The 22,035-nt window shown below is 42.8% G+C and overlaps 1 protein-coding gene and 1 long non-coding RNA gene across 3 annotated transcripts in view; one reads left to right on the top strand and one right to left on the bottom strand.

The window, feature by feature from the left end:
- Positions 1–5,484: 5,484 nt before the first annotated feature.
- Positions 5,485–8,974, bottom strand: LOC140708436 (uncharacterized). The gene is made up of 2 exons (XR_012088614.2): positions 5,934–8,974; positions 5,485–5,624 (listed from the first exon to the last, which is right to left on the bottom strand). It is a non-coding gene; the product is annotated as an uncharacterized LOC140708436 (long non-coding RNA).
- A 283-nt stretch (positions 8,975–9,257) lies between these two features.
- ACTR2 (actin related protein 2) overlaps positions 9,258–22,035 on the top strand; it is a 29,689-nt gene continuing 16,911 nt past the window's right edge. Inside the window, exons 1-3 of one of the 2 annotated variants that reach the window (XM_078377368.1) lie at positions 9,273–9,456; positions 14,813–14,923; positions 21,992–22,006. In XM_078377368.1, the coding sequence (XP_078233494.1) occupies positions 9,409–9,456; positions 14,813–14,923; positions 21,992–22,006 (174 nt within the window). In that variant the 5' untranslated portion in view covers positions 9,273–9,408. Of the gene's footprint in view, positions 9,457–14,812; positions 14,924–21,991; positions 22,007–22,035 lie in introns of both variants that reach the window. The other variant, XM_020803359.3, reaches the window with a different exon arrangement.

Raw genomic sequence — 22,035 nt, 5'->3', positions numbered from 1 at the left:
CTGCCTTTTGGTCCCTCCCATCCCCCTGGAGAAGAGGAAGCTTCGGGCCCTGCAAGAGCAAGAGAGAGAGAGAAAAAGAACTAAAGAGCCAGCTCATCCATGGCCGTCAACCGGCTTCAACCCAGGCGTATCCACCCACCAGTGTTCTGGCAACTTCATCCCGAAGTTCTGCCTGCCAACATCCACTGGCTTCAACCAGGAATATCCACCCATTCATCTCTTCCACTCCACTTCTGAAGCCAGCCTCCACCAGGTCCCGAATGCTTTGGTCACAATCATGCCCCGGCAACATCCCCACGGAACGTCATCCAGCCCATTCACATAGACATTCACAGACACACAGACACACACAAGCCACCCCCCGGCACACACTTCACTCCACCAGCCATTCACACATACACTCAGGCTTCCATCCACCGATATCCACCAAGCTTCTGGCAACTTTTTTCAGGAGGCTAATGTCCACCACCGGCTTTATCCGCCAACCTCTGCCAGCCTCTGCCTTGCGGCCTCAGTCAGCTTCCACAGGGAGATTCCACCAGCTTCTGTCGGCCAACGTCCACTGACTTTCCCCCAGTCTATCGCTGACATCAGCCGGCTTCAAGCCACGGATCTTTGCCAGCCTCAAACTGTTAACCCGCCAACCCACTTAGCAAGTTCATCTGCTTTCCTGCAAGATCTTGTCTTGGGCAGAAGGGCTGCAGCCACTCTCTCTGCTGGACTGCCCTCTGGCCACTGGCCTCCCTTCTGGTTTCCTGCCCTGCCCAGCAAGCCCCCTTTATCTGCCAGCAGGGAGGTGGGGCCCCTGTGAGGTCACAAAGACCCAGGAGACTGGGGTTGGGTTCCCAAGGCAGCAACAGCACCCTCAGGATTGGCTGAGTCCTGAAGATGATGTCAACAGTCCCTCTGATCATGTGATTCACCCATAAAAACTTGCATTTTGCATGATTCTTTTAAATATTTAATTTTTAAATTAGTGTCCTATAAATGTATCTCCTGTTACCAATCCCTCTGATTGTTAAATCTCCCCATGTTGGCCTTCTGACAGGATTCGAGGCTGGTGCTCTAAAAAGTTATCTTCCAGCATTTGCACCAAAACAAACTTTCCTAAGCCCTGTGCTGGCGGGGGAGGGGATGAAAGTAATAAATGAATAAGGATGGGCACAGTCACACAATGCAGCCTTTCACCCTTTGGGGGTTGGGTTTTTTTTGGGGGGGCTCTTTTTGGATATTTTTTCTTGCCCTTGCCATGAAAAAGATATTATAAGGAGCCCATTAAGAAAAAACCCTAAGTGTTTGAAACACATACCAGTATTTTAACACCACCCCTGCAGTATCAAAGATGCAGCTGTGTTTCAAAAACTCTCTCAGCCTTTGGAACTCCCTTCCACTGGAAGGCAGATTTGCCCCATCTTTGCTCTCCTTCCACAAGTCGGCAAAGACGTTCCTTTTCAGGCAAGCATTCCCTTTTGGACCGGCTCCCCGGGTTGGGATCTTGAATGGACAGTTGTGACTTGTTGCTTTGAACGCTTTTTGGTGTTGCTTTTGTTTACAGTTTTTAGTGGGGTATTTGTTCCTGTAAATTCCTTTTTCCAGCACCTTAGGTGGCCTTTGGTTATGGATGCCTTGCACTATTATACGTAGGTGCTTGCATACTGGTGTTTGCATAAGGTTTGCTGCAAAAGTACTGCAGACAGTTCAGTAGACATCCGTTTGTCTCAGACTGGAAAAACAGTAGAACCCCTGTATCCGCTGGATCAGTATCCACAGTTTCACTTATCTGTAGTCTGAAATTTTGAAAACAATTAAAAGAAAAAGAAAAAAACTTGAAATAGGTATTTTCACAATGTCTTTACCCAAATTGGCCACTACAGGGAGCCTGAGACCATACTAGGTATTGTTATTGTTGAAGAACACATTGTATGGTCTCTGGCTCCCTTGGCTGGCCAGTTCTGGTCATATAGGTGAAAATACATATTCTTGGATTCTGCTCTTTTTCCTTGATTATTATTATAGTGTTCACTATTATCCACAGTTTTCAGCATCTGTGGGGGGCTTGTAACCAATCCCCCACAGGTATGGGGTTCCAACTGTGCTTTCTGATTCAGAAACTGTGTTTTCTAGTTCCAAAATCACTCCCTGTGTCAACATTTGTACATACATAGTGTGTTATGCATACCCGTACAAATTGCTTTCTTACCAAAATGCTGAAATCAAGCCACAGCCAGCTGAACTCACATACCTGCTGAGACGAGAAGGGGAATACACTATAAAATTATGCAGAAGATGAATAAAGTGGAATACCAGAACCAAGGGACATCCATTCCAATTGAGTGTTGGGAGAATGAAAACAGACAAAAGAAAGTATTTCTTGACCCAGCGTGTTGTTAGTCTGTAGAACTCCTTGGCACAGGACGTAGCGATGTCATCTGGCCTAGATGCCACCTGCCAAAGTAACTGGTTCCATTGTCATACTGCTCTAACAGTTAAGAAGTTTTTCTCTATATTCAGCCTAAATCCAGCTTCCTGTAATTTCGGCCTTTTATCATTTGTCCTGTAGTCTGAGATGAGTGAGAACAGATCCTGCCTCTCCTCAGTACTGCCTTTCGAGTATTGGAAAAGTGCTATCATATCTGCCCTCAGTCCCCTTTTCTCAAGGCTAAACATCTACAGCTCTTCCAGCATTTTCCTCATAGAGCTTGGTTTCCAGGCCCCTGATCATCCTCAGGGGAGTAGAAACCATCATCCTGGACATGACTACAACAGAACTCTTCCAAATGTTGAAAAAGAGAAAATACCTTGCGGCCTGGTGGGAAACGAGTGAGCAGAGTGAAAATCTGAATTAGCCCCAGCATAGACCTGCAAGGGGAAAAAGTGAGGTGGGGGAGAAAAGAAAGAGAAGAGAGAAAGGGTAATTGTTGGGAACCCAGGAGGAGGAAAAAAGAATCAGGACAGCTGAGTGGAGAGGAAGACTGAGTCACTGAATGGGTCCATGGGAGGACGAGCGAAGAACAGGTATGCCTCGGTAGATGAGAAGGAAGAAGCATCGGGAAGCACAAGAGATTTGAGGGCTCCTAAATCATACAAGGATGAGCGCCAGTGCTAGTTTTGAATTAAATGAAAAACACAGGCAACAACAAAAGAGAGCGGAATAGAAAATAACTGATAAAGGAGGAAAGCACACTTAATTCTAAATATTTTAAAGATGACGAAGGTGTGGGGGAGGAGGCATGGAGCCATTGGAAGTGTTACAGGGGTGCTCCTGTTCTCCCCTCAGTTTTAGCCCGCCAGTGGACAAGCTAAATCCCTACATAACACTACTCTTTATGATTCTTAGTAGATCATGGTTACGTTTGGAAAGTAAGGAAAAACCTACCAATTATTAATAAGAGTGTGGACAATAAAGTAATACCAGTGGCTGTGCTTTGCATGCCTGTATTTTCATTATAGCTGATCTTGCAGGCAGGTGGCCCAACTGTCTTGTTCCTTGGGCCCTATATTTTAGGTAAATTCACATTGACCCATTTGCTGGATGAACTTGCTTTGTAGCTAGGCATTTGCAAACCTAAACATGTCTCCTCAGAGTCCAACTGATCTGAATGGAACCTACTGCTGGGTAAGCAGGCACAGGACTGCCTCCCCCCACCACCCCCAGAGTGTGCTTCTGGACCAGGCCTTTAGTACCACTGCAAACAACGGTCATGGAAAGATGTATTCTCAGTATAACAGTTATGAATGGTACACTAGAAAGAGGTCTTGTGAATGATAACACCACATGCAAATCTTAGCCCAGGTCAGGCTTTTGCCCATCAAAGCAAGAATACAGGAAGCTTCTATTCATGTCTAGTAAGTCGGCAGCAAATTCAGTGCCTTAGGCTCCAATGAAAACAAAAGAACACAACTATGGCTCTCTCTCAAACAGAGAAATCAAGGCTTGCATTCATAGACACCTGAACCACTAGGCCAGTGATGGCGAACCTATGGTACGCTTGCCACAGCTGGCCCACAGAGCCCCCTCTGTGGGCACACGAGCCATAAGTTGCCATAGAGAAATACTTACCCGTCCTCCGATCTCGGATTTCGGCACTCCCTGCTGCTGGTGCAGTGGTCAAGCGGGAGGGGTGCAATGGTGACCATGACTGGTCTAGCCCAATGGGGGAGTGGAGGACCAGTATTTTTTGTTAATACTGCCCATGGGATGGGGAAACCAAGCATTTAACCCTTGCAGTGCAGGAGCAATCTTTTTTTTTCTACACTAAACCCTCACCATTCAGGTTTTAATTGCAGTATTGACAGTTTGAAATAAATAAATTGATTTTGTGTTCAAGTTTGGGCATTCAGGCTCAAAATGTTTCACCATCACTGCACTAGGTGCTCAGAGGCAGCCACTGTGCTCAATCAGCAGATTTTGTGGTAAAAGTGTATTTTGCCATCTATCCATGGCATGGATCCACATGAATTTTAATGTACGTTCATCTCCAAATGATTGCCTATCTCCATTTCCTTGGTTGTGGCACTGGCGTGAGAGGTTGGACTGGAAGCTTCTTTGAAGTGGCATATTTTCTTCCCACTTGTACTCTGCAAGCGGTCCATGGAGTGCTCATAGTTGTCGATGATGGAGATTAGGCTTTCCAGGTCTCAGAGAATGAGCTGCTGAGAGAGGACATGGCTGAGCTCCCCTGAATCTCCAGGCCAGCAAACAAATGTGAGGAGCAGTGGTGGAAGGGAAGGAGTGACTCTCGTTTATTGTTATGGGGTGGCCATAGTGTTTGGGTACCCAACTCTCTCCAAATGGCACCAGGGCTCACTGGCTTCCTGTGTCTGTCCAACACGACACATAATACAGTGGTGCCCCACATAGCGAGGTTAATCTGTTCCGGATTAACCGTCGCTATGGGGAAACATCGCTATACGGAATGGAAAAACCCAACGAAGTTTAATGCGTTCCAATGGGGCCCAAAACTCATCGTTCTGCGATGTTTTCCCATCCGGCCGCCATTTTCGCGCCCTTGATAAGCGAGGGCAGGGCGCGAAAACACTGCGCACGGCCATTTAGGGCGTCCGGCGGCCATTTTGGAACCGCCGATCAGCTGTTTTAAAAAATCGCTATGCAAAAATCAGTAAGCGAAATGCTTACCAATCGTCGCAAAGCGATTTTCGGCCATAGAAAGCATCGGTATGCAATCGCATTAGTGATCCCAAAAAACGGATCACTATGCGAATTCATCGCTAAACGGTGTGCTCATTATGCGAGGCACCACTGTATACTTGCTTAGGAGCTCAGAGAGGGAACCCACAATGCCTAGCTCACTCCCTCAGACATGCATGGAGAAATATTATGTTCCCAATTCCTGTGACATCACAAGGCCCCACACCATGGCTTCACAAAGACCCACCCCAGGCATTGGGCCCCAGATATAATGAGGGGATGGGGAAGATAATCCTGTGAGAGCCCCTGACAAACAAGACAACTCTTCAAAACCATTCCAGAAAAATTCTTTCATTGGTTTTGGAAAAGAAACAAAACAGGTATCCTCAGCGGAGACAACGGCCTGGTTCAGATCCAGCAGGGCACCTGCCTTCTGGTCCCTCGCATCCCCCTGGGGAAGAGGAAGCTTCAGGCCCTGCAAGAGAAAGAGAGAGAAAAAAAACAATTAAGGGGCAAGCTCATCCATGGCCATCAACTTGCTTCAACGCAGTCGTATCCACCGACCAATGTTCTGGCAACTTCATCCCAAAGTTCCGCCTGCCAACATCCACTGGCTTCAACCAGGATTATCCACCCATTCATCTCTTCCACACCGCTTCTGAAGCCGGCCTCCACCAGCCCCCAAATCCTTGGGTCACACTCACACCCCGGCGACATCCCCACAGAACGCCAGCCAGCCCATTCACACACAAACACACAAGCCAACCCCCCAACATACGCACACCTTTACTTCACCAGCCATTCACACCCATGTCTGGGCTTCCATCCACCGATATCCACCAAGCTTCGGGCAACTGGTTTCTGGAGGCTAACGTCCACCACCGGCTTTATCCGCCAACCTCTGCCGGTCTCTGCCTTGCGGCCTCAGTCAGCTTCCACAGGGAGATTCCACCAGCTTCTGTCTGCCAACGTCCACTGACTTTCCCCTGGTCCATCGCCGACATCAGCAGGCTTCAAGCCACGGATCTTCGCCATCCTCGAATTGTTAACTCGCCAGCCCGCTTAGCAAGTTCATCTGCTTTCCTGAGAGATCTTGCCTTGGGCAGAAGGGCTGGGTCCCCTGCAGCCGCTCTCTCTGCTGGACTGCCCTCTGGCCACTGGCCTCCCTTCTGGTCTCCTGCCCTGCCCTGCCCAGCAAGCCCCTTTTATCTGCCAGCAGAGAGGTGGGGCTCTGCGAGGTCACAAAGACCCAGGAGACTGGGGTTGGGTTCCCAAGGCAGCAACAGCACCCTCAGGATTGGCTGAGTCCTGAAGATGATGTCAACAGTCTCTGTGATCATGTGATTCACCCACAAAAACTTGCATTTTGCATGATTTTTTAAATATTTGGGTTTTTTTTATTAGTGGCCTATAAATGTATCCCGTCACCAATCCCTCTGATCGTTAAATCTCCCCATGTTGGCCTTCTGACGGGATTCGAGGCTGTTGCTCTAAAAAGTTATCTTCCAGCATTTGCACCAAAACGAACTTTCCTAAGCCCTGTGCTGGGGGGGGGGGGAATGAAAGTAATAAATGAATAAGGATGGGCACAGTCACACAATACAGCCTTTCACCCTTTTGGGGTTCGGTTCTTTTGGGGGGGCTCTTTTTGGACATTTTTTTCTTGCCCCTGCCATGAAAAAGATATTATAAGGAGCCCATTAAAAAAAACTAAGTATTTGAGGCTGTCTTTTTGCATGAAACTCATAGAAAAGTCACTTAACACAGCAACCATCTTTGCTGTACAGTAAAAGAATTTACATAGGGCAGTTGTACCATTACGTGTTGCCAGAAGTGCATATGCTCAATGAAATTTCAGTTTAGGGTATGAAGAAAATGGATGCAAAAGAATTTTGAAGAATTTGCAAAAAAACCAAAAACTCAATTATGTGTTTATTAAGTACCCACTGGTGTACAGTACTTCATCAGACTTGGTGGACACAAAGAGGTCAATGTTACAAAAAGAGGCAAAGGTCTGTATTACAACCTTGCTCTATAAACACTATTTTACGTACATGTTATTCATGCAAAGTAATAATGCATTAAAGCATATAGAGACAAGAGTGTGGTGGGGTAAGATGCCATGAGATTTGACTATGGTGGGGCAGTATGCTCATGATTTCACTAATTACAAGCATGAGTTGACTACTGACCTTGCTATGGTGGAGCAATATGCTAATGCAGGATGCTCATGACTTGGCTAATACCAAGCAAGGCAGTCAAAGCTGCATGCAGTCCTATGCAATATTAGAAGTATCAAAAGCTATCAGTTTCAGTGGGCTGAGGAATAGGCAACTTTGCATGGGATCAGTATAAATATTGCCTATTCCTAGTTTAAGATTAATGTATAGATTACCTGACTATGGCAAGATATTGTTTCACCTTGTCTTGTTCTATTTTAAACTGACTTTAAAAAAAATCTGGGGGATCTTTGTTTGTTAAATTATAGAGCATTGCCATGTCAAACTGCCACAGTTCTAAAACTACCAGGTACTCCTTCCATTATGGCTGCACCACATTGGATTGTGGTATTTCTCTTTGGGTAGCCTCTTTGTCCTATTACAAATATCCCTGTCTCTCCATTATTCTCAGTACTGAAAAATAAATGTTAAGAAAGTGATTTTTTTAAAGTATGTAAAGAATTCACATTTATGTTGAAAGCATTCAAAGATAACTAGAATACAAATGAAATAATTATTAATGTCAAGTGAAGCATACACTTTAAAAGGTGTAACAAAAGTAAAAAAAAGTTTTAGGGCACCTTAAATATTTAATATATTCAGTATGAACTTTCATGGATCCACTTCCTCAAACAGGGCATAATAGTTAGCCTATCGGTTTATATACATGGAACAAATGGTAAAAGGTTGAGAACCAAGTCAAGTGGGGGGGAAATGGTGACTATTATACTGGTAATGAGCTTTCGGAATAGCAAGAGCATTGGTAACTGTAATGAACATTCAAAGTGCTGATTACACATCATTCTTTTTTCCCCATCTGATGGGTTCCACATTTACCGTGGACTCGACTCTACGGTTTTATTCACTTTAAATGAGTGAACAAAATATTTGCAGTTTTTTCTGTTTTCCTATGTCACTAGGTATAACACAAAATGAAATTCAAGGTCTTGTTGCTTAAGTTATATATGCAGAAGGTTGATGATTTCAACAGCAAGGGCATACTTCCACTATTTAAAACTTCCTCCTTCTAGCCTGCAGCTTGTCCAACAGTAATCTATTTCACCATGTGGAAGCTACAGGACTGGCGACAAAAGAAGAAATCTTCAATTAATGAAAATCTCCCCATGGCAGCGACATCACCATCATCCTTTCACAAGCACAACCTACATAATAGGATTTCATTCAATGTGGTACAGTGGGTAAGACAACAGATTAGGTCTCAGGAGGTCTTGGTTCAAGTCCTTGTTACATCATGAAAATTGTATTGGTGAACCAATCTTGAGCATCTCACATGCCCCCCAAAACCTATTAAGGTCACCATAAACTGGAAGTGACTTGATAGCACCTGAAAACAGCACAAAGCATAGCTTGTTCCTCCCTGTCCCCTTTTTAAGCCTTCCTCGTTGTGGCCACTTTTAACTATGTGGGCTGGGAGGGAGCGTGTTGAAACAAGTGGTTGTTTTCTGGGAGGGACTTTCACTTTCCTTCAATCTTTTCATTCATTCATTCATTCATTCATTCGTCATGACCATCTCCTGAAACATTCGTCCATCACCACTTGCCATAAACTCAGGATGTCATGAGCTCAGGATGTTGTACGTGTCTGTTCCTCCTCCCCCCCCCCCGTTTATCGTCACGCCCCTCCTGAAGCTGCCGCCGCCGCCGCCGCCGCCGCTCTTTCGCACAGATGGAAACGGCCCGAGCGCCCAGGCCCGTCGCCAAGGCAACAGGCCAACGGAGGGGAGCGGAAACGGCGGCGCAGAGCGGCCTATCCATGAAGACCAAAGCTCCCGGTAGATCCCGGGCTCTGATTGGACGGCTCTATTTCTGCCAATCAAGGCGAAAGGATCGGGCCACCGCTGCCGCCGCCGCCGCAGCGGCTGCAGGGCAGAAAGGCGGGTCCTTCGCGGGCGGGGTTTCCTTTGCCTTCCCTTCCGGGGCTGTGAGAGGGACGAGAGGCCTGTTTCGAGCCGGGGTGGGGCGCGTCCGCCGTCATTCACTCACTCACGCCAGTCTTTCTCGGTCCTGTGAGGAAGGAACATGGACACGCTGGGCAGGAAAGTGGTCGTCTGCGACAACGGCACCGGGGTGAGTGGAGCAGCAGCCTCCTTCCTCCCTCCCTCCTTCTGCTGCTGCTGCTGCTGCTGCCGGTGTGAATGAGGGCGGGGGAGAGCCTGGGGGGGGGGGTTCCGAAGCAGGTTTCTCCCCTTCCCGTGTATTCATTCTCAGGAGAAACCCGGTGGGCACCTGGTGGCGGAGCCGGGGGTTTACTCGGGGGAAAAAAAACCCGGGGTTGCATCCGTTTTCTCGGAAGTGAAGTACAGCGAATCCAAGGGGCTTACTCTCGAGCAAATTTGCGCAACTCTTAACAGATTGGGAGTTCTTTTTGAGGGCGGTGGTAGGAAAAGCTCGATCCTCTTTTAAAAATTCTCGGATAAATGCCTATGAACCTGCTAGGTAGGTGAAAGAGAAACCATCCCTTTCCTCCTCCTTCCCTCTTTCTCTCTCTCTCTTTGCCAGTAGTGTTCCGGAGCCTCTCTTCCCTCCTTGTCCTGTCTCTTCCTTAAAAGTAATTTAGTCGTCTTTTCCCACTCTATCCTAATGGTGGACTAGGGGGCGCAAAGCATACAGGGCGAGCTGTTGCTCTTTTCTGCTTTCCTGTTTATTATTTTCTGTAGTGCGAAAATATTAGGGAAGCTTCTCACTAAGGCCTAACGTCTTGCAGCCCCCTTTCCTGCCCACCCCCCCTCTCTCTATCATACTAATACATGGTTTTTCTGCGGGTGCTGCTTTTGCTGAGTCTCTCTTTTCCCCTCCCTGTCGGGCGGCGGCATGTGCCGGAAGTCCCCGTTGAGGCCTGCAATTCATACAGCTAATTTCAGCCAGCCGTATGTATCATCCCAGGCGTCTCTGCTGCCCGCCTACCTCTCCACCGCAGCCTCAGGTTTCGCGCTTGGCTACTCATTCAAACGAGGCAGTTGAGTCCTGGTTTAAAGTGTTCTGCAGTTAATGCTTTTAATAATAGGAATGGTTCTCCTTTTAAATAATAAGCTCCGTAAGAAAAGTTTTTAGAAACATCAAACATAATTAAGCACATACCATTTTTGTGTGCCAGCCTTATATGATAACTTGAAAAAAAGAAATGGTTTGCCATTTCTCTTGCAATTCAGTCAGATTTCTGACATGCAAGGCCAATATTTTCCAGTTGAATTGATGTATTGCTGGTAGTGCTTTGCCAGGCACTCACGCACTACAACATTCCGTACTACAGAGTGAAGAAATGCATTGGATGAGTCGTTTAGAAGTGTTCTGATTCCCCTTGTTTATGGGTAGTAAGGTAAAGGTAAAGGTTCCCCTTGACATTTTCAGTCCAGTCATGTCTGACTCTGGGGGGCGGTGCTCATCCCAGTTTCCAAGCAGTAGAGCCAGCGTTTGTCCTGAGACAGTTTCCGTTGTCATGTGGCCAGCACGACTATACACAGAACACTGTTTATCTTCCCACCGAGGTGGACCTTATTTATCTACTCGCGTTTACATGCTTTCGAACCGCTAGGTTGGCGGGAACTGGGACAAGCGACGGGCGCTCACTCCGTCGCGTGGATTTGATCTTATGACTGCAGATCTTCTGACCCTGCAGCACACAAAGGCTTCTGCGGTTTAGCCCGCAGCGCCACCGATGGGTGGTAGGTCTTCTCAAAGCTGATAAAGCATCTGTTTTTATGTGTATTGGGGGAAAATGTCATCTTATATATCCATATCCCACTAGAGAAAGTCTAATGGGCAGGACTCCTACATTTTTGGGAACATATGACATAGATTTTATAAGTTAGTCACATTTTATAAGTTGGTGACATACCTGCATTTCCTGCAGCAAGCTCAGGATGATGTACATGTCTGTCCTCCCCACTTTATCCTCACAACGACCATCTGAGACAGGTTAGGCTAAGAGTATGACTGGCCTAATATTACCCAGTAAGTTTCATGGGCAGGTGGGGATTGGAAACCAGGTCTCCTGCTTCCTAGTTTTGTCAGGTAACCACTATACCATATTCAGTATTTTTCTTTTATTTTGTAAGTGTTTGAATATGTTTACCAGTAAATTGTGCTGAATCTTTTAACTCCAGCTGTCCATTTGGAATGGACCAGGATGACCAAAGGCCGGCTGGCTCAATTGGTTCCTGGCTCTGACCCTTCTCAACCCCCCTTTTAGCTCTTTTGTTGGTGCATTTTAACCAAAAGAGAAATCCTGTTGGTAAAGGCAACATTTATCAAATCAGTCAGCAGAAAGCAGGTGTGCTTAATCCTGCCTCCCTACAGGAAGTGTATCTTTGAGTTGAGATTGAACCATTGGCCTCTAGTTGTTAGCTTTGGAAGGTATAATTTTTCAAAATATATTGAAGTGACTGGATGACCTTGTGATGGTCTGATGTTGTTTTCCCTTTTAATTTTGCAACACTGTATTAAGATGCATGCAAGTGAAGAGATGTACAGTACAGTGGTGCCTCGCTTCACGACATTAATCCATTCCAGCGAAATTGCTGTAGAGCGAAATCGTTGTCAAGCGAAATAAAAAAGCCCATTGAAATGCATTGAAAACCGTTCAGTGCGTTCCAATGGGCGAAATACCTGCTCGTCCAGCGAAGATCCTCCATAGGGTGGCCATTTTCGGGTGCCTGTAAAGCGAAGACTCAGTCCCTAACACAGCGGGGAGCCATTTTGCACAGTGGGTGGCCCTTTTGAAACCCGACGATCAGCTATTTTCTGATCGTCGTAAAGCAAAAAATCGGTTCCCGAAGCAGGGAACCAATCATCGTAAAGCATTTTTCCCATTGAAACATCATTTTGCGATCGCAAAAGTGATCGCAAAACCTAATCGTCAAGCGGATTCATCGTTTAACAAGGTAATCGTTAAGTGAGGCCCCACTGTACTAAGATGCATGCAAGTGAAAATAATTCCAGTAAGAGTTGGTGCTTACATCAGGATAGATTGCACACCAGGTTCGTAGCAGCTATCTTTCTCATTATGCTCTCTAAATTTAAACTTTCACTCAAAAAGGGAGCCTACAATATATAGTTGCATTATTATAACCCATTCTTTCCTGTTGAACATATTTAAACCATTTGCCATAACAGCTTTATATATAGTAGAATTATAAAATTTTTCTTCATTTCTCTATAATACTCTCTACAGTGGTGCCTCATAAGACAAAATTAATCCGTTCCAAGGTTAATGTCGTCTTGCGATACAATGGTACCTGGCTTGACGATGTTAATTTGTTCCAGCAAAATTGCTGTAGAGCGAAAACATCGTCAAACGAAATGAAAAAAAAAAACACATTGAAAACTGTTTCAGTGCCTGTATAGCAAGGAATCCGTCCTAGAAAACAGTGGGGGGGCCATTTTGAAAGCCGGTGGCCGTTTTGAAACCCAGTGATCAGCTGTTTGCTGATAGTCATAAAGCGAAAATCGGTTCCCAAAGCAGGGAAACCGATCATCGCTAAGCAAAATTCCCTCATTTAAAACATTGTTTTGCGATCACAAAAGCGATAGCAAAAACATTGTCGTGAAGGGGATTCATAGTTATACAGGGTAATTGTCCAGCGGGGTATGACTGTATTTTCGTCTTGTGAGCTGCAGTTTCCCATAGGAATGCATTGAAATTTAATTAATGCGTTCCTATGGGAATTTTTTTTAAGAAAGTCACTTACCAATTAGGGAGCTGGGGAAGCACCATTAGAGGACTGCCGTTTCCCCCCCCTTTGTCCAGATCGCCGCCTTAGGAGGTCCCCTGGGGCTTCCCTTGCACCATCAGAAGACTGGCGGGGGTCCCTGCGAGCGGCGCTTGCAGAGGCTTGTCCAGCACCATTTTTGAAGATCGCGCCCTTTCTCCCTGCCTTCAGTAAGGCTCCGAATGGAAAAAGGCTTCCCCCCCCTTTTTCCGTTCGGAGGCTTGCTGAAGGCAGGGGAAAGGGGCGCATCTTCAAAAATGGTGCAGGGCTAGCCTCTGCAAGTGCATTCGTTGTGCGAAAAATGGCCATAGGAAGAATCGTTTTGCGAGGCACCAAAAACCACCAGACCCTTTCATCTAACGGTTTTTTCGTCCGGCGAGGCAATCATCTTGCGAGGCACCACTGTATCATGAGAGTTGATAATTATGTGATATCTGCCTGTGACTGGGTTCTGTCTTACTTTGAGGCACCTCTCTCAATCCCAAACCCACAAAGTCTGCTCTGTTTTAACTTCAACACGTTTAACATAACTGGCAACTTGTCTACTACAAATTCGTAGGATTCCAAATCCCCATCCATACATGATACTTGTAACAAACTGTTCCCTTTAGTGTTCCTCCAAGTCTCTTCTAAAAGCAGGGAGATCCTGCAAACCTCTCCCAATCTGTAGGCAGGTGTAGAGGGTGATGCAGCAATGAAGAGAAGCTGTTGCAGCAGGGGTGGCTAGCACAATTCCCCCCCCCCCAACTGCTTTATTTCTCTCCCCTTCTTACTCTTCACCTTTGGTATCATGGGAAAGCTGGACTCATTCTAGATAACAAGACATTAAGTCAACTAGAACGTATTTCTGAATTCTTATCTTTCCAAGAATGTAATCAAAAGACATGAAAATTAATATAGGAAAGTGACATTATTGGGTAAATAAATTATATGAGCCAACGAAATAAATCCTTATGCTAATCACACTCCAGGGGGTTATGTAGGCAACTGTGTCCCATTCTCTAACTACCAATTTCATTCATCTGCAGAGTTCAAGCCTTGCCCCTACAACCTTCAACCCTTTCTATAAATCTAAAGGGGAGAGGACTTTTTTTTAGTAGCAACTAAGATTCTCTAGATTGTTTTTCTATATTCACCTTCAGAGTACCAATAGTTTGATGTCCCAATAGACATCTGCAGTTGCTAAGAAAGCCCAGCTGTTTAGATTTGATCACTTGCAGTATATCCAGTAACTAGAAACTGTTAGATTGTGCTGATCTTATTATAACTTATTATATTAGCATAAATACAAAATGTGGAGAAATCTAATTTTGCAGTAGTTTATGTGATGTGCTCAGATATATTTAAACACCAGGAGGCTAGAATCCTGTTGTGGATTTACACTAGTATAAGTGTTATGGAGTAAAGCACAGAAGCAAATTGCTGCTAATTAGCAAAATGTTGTTTTCTTTCCTAGTCACACAGCTAGGAACATAACTGGCAATTCATTAATTAGGGGTTGTCTGCCACCACAGTTTACCAGGATTCTTCCTGGTTCAAGTATTTCCTTATCAAATTACATTTTAAAATGTCTGCTGAAATGTTTGTTTTCACAATTGTTTACAAATAGATTTCACAGTAGATACATGTTAGAATAACAAAATTGTACCTGTGAGCTATTATAATGCATATGCACAACAGCAAACTAACTTCAAGCTTGTTGGTTTTCTTTACAGTTTGTGAAATGTGGGTATGCAGGATCCAATTTTCCAGAACACATCTTCCCGGCTTTGGTTGGAAGACCCATTATTCGTTCAACTGCCAAAGTGGGAAACATTGAAATCAAGGTAATATGTCAAAAATTCTTTACATTGCATTGTACTTTGGTATATGCCAGTGCGTCTAATGTAGAATGTGTTAGGTAGTTTAAAAAACTTGTAGATAAGCTTACAAAAGTTACTGGCTTGCAAAAAAATAAAGACCTTTTTGTGAGGAGGATGGTTTCTCATATCTAGTGGCTAGTTTGGTTTCTCTTCTGGACACAGAGACGCCATGAGGCACTCCATATCTCTTGTCTCTAACTACTCAGACACTTGCATTATATTCATCAGACATTAGTACCAGGGTTAAGGCAAACTACATTTCTGCTTTCCTTATCTGGAAAAAAGTGAGAACATTTCTTTCCTTTGGTGAGGCTATCAGCTATGTAGATTTTGAATTGAATGGTGTACAGCATGATGTTACAATAGTGAATATGATGGACATAGGTTGGAGAAAGCCAGGCTAAGACCCCTGCTGAGCCGCACAATTCACTGGGTGATTTTAGGCCTGTCTCTGTTTCTCAGCGTACACAGTAGTGAGAAGAAATTCTAAATTTATCTTGAGGTGTGTGGAAATAAGCTGGGGAGTGATTTCTTGTATCCAGAAAAGTAGCACCTTCGTAAGTTGCATTCTAACCTCTATAGATATGTTTTACATTGTTGTATATATGCATTGTTGAATGGAGATATTATCAGGGAAGAGTACAAAAACTAATTTCTGTAGTAAGAAGAAAGGAAAAGCCTATATGGATTACAAAGGTAACTCTTAAATAGTTAAGGACACAAGAAAAGCAAAAATAAGAGATGATAGAAGTAGGGTCAAAATCCTAGCTGCAATCTTTCAACGTGTGAAACATCGAGACAGAGAAAACAATTACAATAATCAGTGCAAAAAAGTAAAAGATAACTACAAAAGGAGAAAAATAAGATCTCTTCTGTAAAATTTAAAAAAATCAAGGGAAATTTAAATCTGTAATAGGGATGCTGAAAAATCAGTAAGGAACAAATTATCAGGCCACAATAAAATAAAGCAAAAATGAAAATTATATACTAAGACCTGTATGGAACAGATGTGAGGATGGCAGATTCATTTGAAGAAAAATCCTATAATGAAGAGCCTACAGGTTTAGAAAGTGAACACTGTTCTCAAAAGATATGGAAGAAGTAAATCACTGCAAGAACTGTTCCAAGCTGCAGAGACTGAATCTTTCAGATTCCTAAAGAAGAGTATGCCAATAAATATGGAAAACAAAACAGTAGCTCATTAACTGGAAATATTCAATATGCATTCCACTCCCAAGAAGGGAGTAATCAGCTGTAGTACTACTGTTAGAGTGGAGAAGCAGAGTGTTGTTGGACAAGAGTATTTTATCTCCCTCTCTGTTCAGTCTTGTATGCAGAACATATATGGAATCGTGAAGAACTGAATTTAGACGAAGGTGGAATGAAAATTGATGAAAGAAATACCAATAATCAGAGATACACAGACAATACAATATTACTGACAGAAAATAGCAATGACTTGAAAAGATTCCTGATGAAGGTGAATAAAGAAGGTGCAAAAGCAGAGCTGCGTTTCAGTATTAAGAGGACAAAAATCATGTTTGCAGAATAATTTAGCATCAATGTTGACAATGAAAAAAATAGAAATTGTTGAAAATAATCTCCTAGCTAGAGATAGAAGTTTGTTACATGGCTCATCCCTTGAACATAGGTGACTAGAAAGAGAATTTGTAAGGAAGAAAAGCAGGTATGGAGGAGATGAAAACACATAGTCAGAGTTACTCTTGTTAAACATGCAAGGGGCAGAAGGCCTCAGAAAGGACCAATCCAAGCTCCATAAGCTTTTCTCAAGCTGTGAAAGCTATACTTGTCTGTCTCTGTGTAGTCTCACACAAGATAACTTTGTTTGGGGTTTAAGCCTATCTTTCTGTCTCACCACTATAAAGACAGCGATTTTTTTGGTTGGTTCTTAACCTTGTTCAGGGCCCTCACAAGGCAGAAATCAGCTATATCTTGGGCAGCAGTTCTTTTGCTTCTCCAATAGGGTCTCCTGATTGGATATTTGAAATATATACCTTCCTGTCTTACTGCCCTGGACTTGAAGAATGTTCTTACCCTGAGTTCTAGGCTTTTGGGGTCTGACAGTGTCCAGCACATTTGAGACACAATAATTAATGGAGGTATTCCCATCAGAGTAGACAGCCAGGATTCTGATGAATTTAGGAGAATGGTCACCTTATTTTTAGTAAAAAGAAAAGGGAAATTATGGGGGTAGAAATGCTAGAGTCACAAAATATCTCCCACTCTCCTCCACTGTGTGCAAGTATGTATAATCTACCAGTCCACTACGCCATTTTGTGTCTGAGTACATATTCATTCATTTCTGTGACCACTTAGTGCAGTTCAGAGAAAATGTAACAAACAGTTCTCATTTCTCTTATTCAGTATATCCAAACAGGTAAGTGACCTGGGAAGAAAAGAATACAGAAAGTGTAGGAAAGAAGGATGCTTATTGTCTGGATCTTCTTCTAAACTTTAAAAATGATTAAGTAGTGTTTTTTTTTGGGGGGGGGAGAATCCTGCCAACTATTATGTCTGTCAGTCTTATTAGTGTCAGGCATTATGTTCAGCCTACCAGGTCTTTGTGTCCCACAAAGGTTTTCTGTAACCGAATCATAAAAATGCTTGAACAGAAGCTAGACAGTGAAGGAACTATGGTAGCTGCAGTTCAACTGGTTTATGCTTTATATTTTTGGAGTAATTTCATATTTAATTCTTTCCTTAATAGTTTATTCAGTTACTTGTTTATATTTGTAGCCTATCCAGTCTTGATGTCCTAGGGGAGGTGGTGATGATCTCAAAATGCAATTATGTAAGACTGAAAAAACACTTCAAATATAACAAATATCAAAAACTCTTTTCACCCACCCTAGCCCAAATTACCTCTTAGAAATATTCTAAGGACATTTTATTGCATTTTTCAGTTACCAGGCTTGTGTATTGATTGGATGTCAAGTAAATCTGATTTTCACAGTTGTGAGTAGCCTTAGTGTGTCTGCTATCTTTCTCTTGACTCACAAATAGCATTGTCAAAATAACATATTCTGAGAGATTAGGGAGAAAGATCAGAGTTAGTGATGCAAACCTCATGACACCTTGTTTTAAGGCAAATTGGGGGGGGGAGGAATTTTCATCACAAGATTTTTCAGTAGCAGATTAAAAATATTTCTCATGGGACATTCTGCTGATTATACTCTCTTTTTTTGGTCAGAATCCTGTTTATTTCTTATTTGATTTATTATTTAAAATATGTCTAACATGCTTTTCTCCTGAAGAAGGACCTAAGGTGGCTTACATCGTTAAAAGACAATATGTAAAGCAGAAAACAGTAAGTACTGTATATGAATATTTAAAAAATATCAAACAAATACCACATTAAAAGACAGTAAACAGAAGCAACAGGAAAAACATGTTCAACCATCCAATAAAAAACCCAACTCAGATAGCAAGTCATTAAGGGAAAGCTTGTCTGTTGGTGCTCATTTAATTTTTTTGTAACTTGTCTTGGCTAATTGAAGCTAATTTGCATGCCTGTTGCACAATCAAGTGTGGGATCAATCATGTGACTGAAACAACTACAGCACCTTGTCAGTTAGCCACGGTTACTAGCAACAAGTTATGCAAACCTTACACAAACATAAATAGGGTTCTGGCTGTTGTAGAGAAAGCACTGGATTCATTTCTATGCAATTCAAGAAAAATGGTGCATACATTGTTCAGGGAAACTATTCAGGAAAGCCTTGCAGATTCCACCAACAGAATGGCAGAAGCAGATTTCTTTTAGGGTTTTTGGTGGGGGACGGGCTGGCACTGATGCTGATAGGCTACTGGAATATATACTTGTAAAGGTGAATGTGAAGAATACTTGACAGATTCTTCTCTCTGATGTGTGCATGAGAAGGGCACACAGGAGTGCGGCTTCAAGATTTCTGAAACTTGCATATGGTATGTCTTCTGTAGATCTGTTATCCTTTATCTTTAAAAAACTAAGTACCCACACAAACAGTGAGCACAGAGGAACTGAGAGTTTCTAAAGATGTAGGCAACTCATGTGATGGTTCTAATTTTAAAAAAATTCACATAGTAAGGCAACAGTGATGTGGGCTTTAGTAATTTGTGTAACAACTCTTGATTTGATGGTGTTAGATATTATGTACCCTCTGGCACAGTGAGGAGAAAAAAATTATCAGAGGAGAGAAGCAAGGATATACATGGCTAATCATTTATATCCCTAAGCACTGCTGGATGTTTTACATAAGACAGAAGATTTGCAGATGAAATCTGGTGCATTATGCAGTAGTGCATGGTATTCCTGTGCAAAAAATCAGAGTTGATTAGGAAAAAAAAACAAGTCCTCTTGTTGCTATTCCAAGACAGGAAATATTATAGAAGCGAGGACTCCGTGAGAAATTCAGTGAGAATAAAGAATTTCAGTGGGTATTCATTACATCCCTAGTCAAAACCTACTTGTCATTCTAGAGAGCTAGACTACAGGAAGCCAGTGCCAGATGCTGGTATATTAGAGCTTTACTCCTGGCAAAGCAACATACAGTATTTATAAGAGGTGGGTTGATGTGGTGTGACAACCTCAAGTGTCATTAGCCACATTTTTTACTTGTTAATATTTGGGGAAATTGGTGAGCTTCTTGTTCTTAACTAAGTGTGCTTTGCCTTTTAAAACAGTTTGTATAAAAGGCTCCTGGATGATTGTTATACAATACTTATTTCTATGTTGAGAGAGAAAGTACTTTCCAAGCCCCCAAGATAAAGATAAAGGTATTCCACTTAAGGTCAAATTTTGCTGGCCTGTAAAAGTGGGAGTGGCTATAAGAAGCATAGTCAGATTTCTAATGTGTCTTCTCTTTGTGTACTAGGTTATAGCAGTTTTCCAAAATATGATATTTAATAGTAGAGAGTTCCAAGTAATTCCAAAAGCAAAGCACAAAGCAGGATTTTGCTGGTGAGTCAGGGTGGGCAAAGTATGGCTCTCCAAAAGTATTTGGACTTCAGTCCTGTCAGTTTTAGATAGTCTAAGCAGTGGTGTAGATTCCTGGAACTTGTACTCTGAAAATTTCTGGGGTCTTGTGGCTTGCCTACCCCTCTTGTAAACCAACAAATTTAACTTAAGGAATATCAGGTGTGCTGAAATATTCTGTGTAACTGATGCCCTTGTACATATAATTTGTAAGTAGCTTCAAATGTAACAGTGTATTTAAACATTGTATAGTAGCTTGAATATATTTCAGAATATTGACTAACTAAGCAATATGTTGAGTCTATTGTGTGTCACCAGAAATAGGAGAGAGTCTGGATGACCACCTCTCCTTAAAAAAAAAGACCTATATTTTTAGGATTGTTTAGTTAATGACCTTAAATAATGATGGTGTTGTTTTGTTCCCTAAACTCTTTTAAGCAGTTTAATAAAACTGGCTAATTCTACCCTGATTCTTACTCTTTTTTTAAAGGAGTTGGTAACTTTTCAATAATACAGTATGCTTGGTCCATTTATAGTTCTTCTCTATCCAGACTCCCTCCACCTCCATTCCCATTTGTGTAACTTTCCCACTTTTGAAAAAAAATATTGGCAGAGGAAAGCTGTCTTTAGGAGACTGAAGTTAGAATGTACAAAATATCTAGATGGGGGGGGGGGGTAGGCAGAGGTGAGGTTGACTTGGCCTTCCTTGAAAGTGTGGTGAAAGGCAGCTAGCAGTCTCATGTTATTTGAATATGATGGGTTTCCTCTGTGACATGTGCTAATAAAGGCTGCTTATATTAGAGTAGGTAACAAATAGCACGTGGACTTGTATTATGCTAGTCAGACCCCACTTTTTAAGCCTATTATCCAAATGTCTTAAGAACATCCAAATTATTGACTGCAGTCCAGCAACATAATTTTTTACCCATGAGGCTGATGGCATCATAGGCCATAGTGGGTTTTTTAAATTAAAAAATTCTGATTCCTCCCCATCCTAAATATATCAAGGCTCCCCTTCATTGTTGAGGCCATAGGACAGGTGGGCCTTTAATTCCTGAAAATTGCCACAATATTGGTGACAATTTTTGGAGATCAAAGAATTCCTGTGCACCCCCCATCAGCTTCCCCATGACAAAAGGGATTATAAGGGTACTTTAGTCCTTGAGAGGACAGGACTGGAAACTTTTAATTTCTGAAAACAGCCACAGCTGATGGCATCATCAGCCTTACACTAGTGGATTTCAGTCAGTAAATACTGTTTTAAAAACAAAAGTTGTACTGCTTATATGCTACCCCATAGGACTTAAAGCACTCTCTGGATGGTTTAGAACAGTGGTGTCGAACTGTGGCCCTCCAGATGTTTTTGGACTTCAACTCCCAGAAGCCTTCACCACCACCTCTGCTGGCCAGGATTTCTGGGAGTTGAAGGCCAAGAACATCTGGAGGGCCACAGTTCGACACCACTGGTTTAGAATTTAGTTATCCAAGTTACACATTTCCCCTCCCCCCCAAACTGGGTACTCATTTTATTGAACTCAGAAGGCTGGAAGACAGAGTCAAGCCCATCAGAACTCATGTCATGAGCAGAGTCTTGACTGCAGTACTGCAGTTTAATCACTGTGCCACAAGGCTCCTGCTTTTAATCATTGAGACATAGTTTAAATTTTCAGTGCTTTAGAATTGGAGGATAATTTTAAGAGGACAGTAGGCGAAGACTGGATTTCAGTAAGAATTTGCCACAGAAAGGTTACTGGTTATCAGATTTGTAGATTCATGAGTAAAAGCAACGTCATTGTTTGCTTGGAAATAGGTTTTTCTGGGAGCTGCTTGGTTTTTATATTTTTAAAATTTGATTTGGATGTTTGCTTTTTGAACTGTATACTTTGTATCACTTGTCTTAAGTATGCTTACTTCAGAGCATTGCCACCTCTCCCTGCATCTATTTTTCTGCTTTCTTTTGTGTATACTTGAAATACTTGGAATAAAAATTTCACCTTGGCCTCTTCTGATTCTCTTGCTTCTGCCTTTTCTTCATCTTTCTTGACCTGTTGATGTAGAATAACAAAAAGATGGTAAGTGAGGCGCCCACGTGCTGTCGTAT

Source organism: Pogona vitticeps, chromosome 1 (assembly GCF_051106095.1).
Source record: "Pogona vitticeps strain Pit_001003342236 chromosome 1, PviZW2.1, whole genome shotgun sequence".
In the NCBI taxonomy this organism is placed as follows: Eukaryota; Metazoa; Chordata; class Lepidosauria; order Squamata; family Agamidae; genus Pogona; species Pogona vitticeps.
Note: the sequence above shows the minus strand (reverse complement) of the source record. Positions and strands in the feature narration are given on the sequence as shown.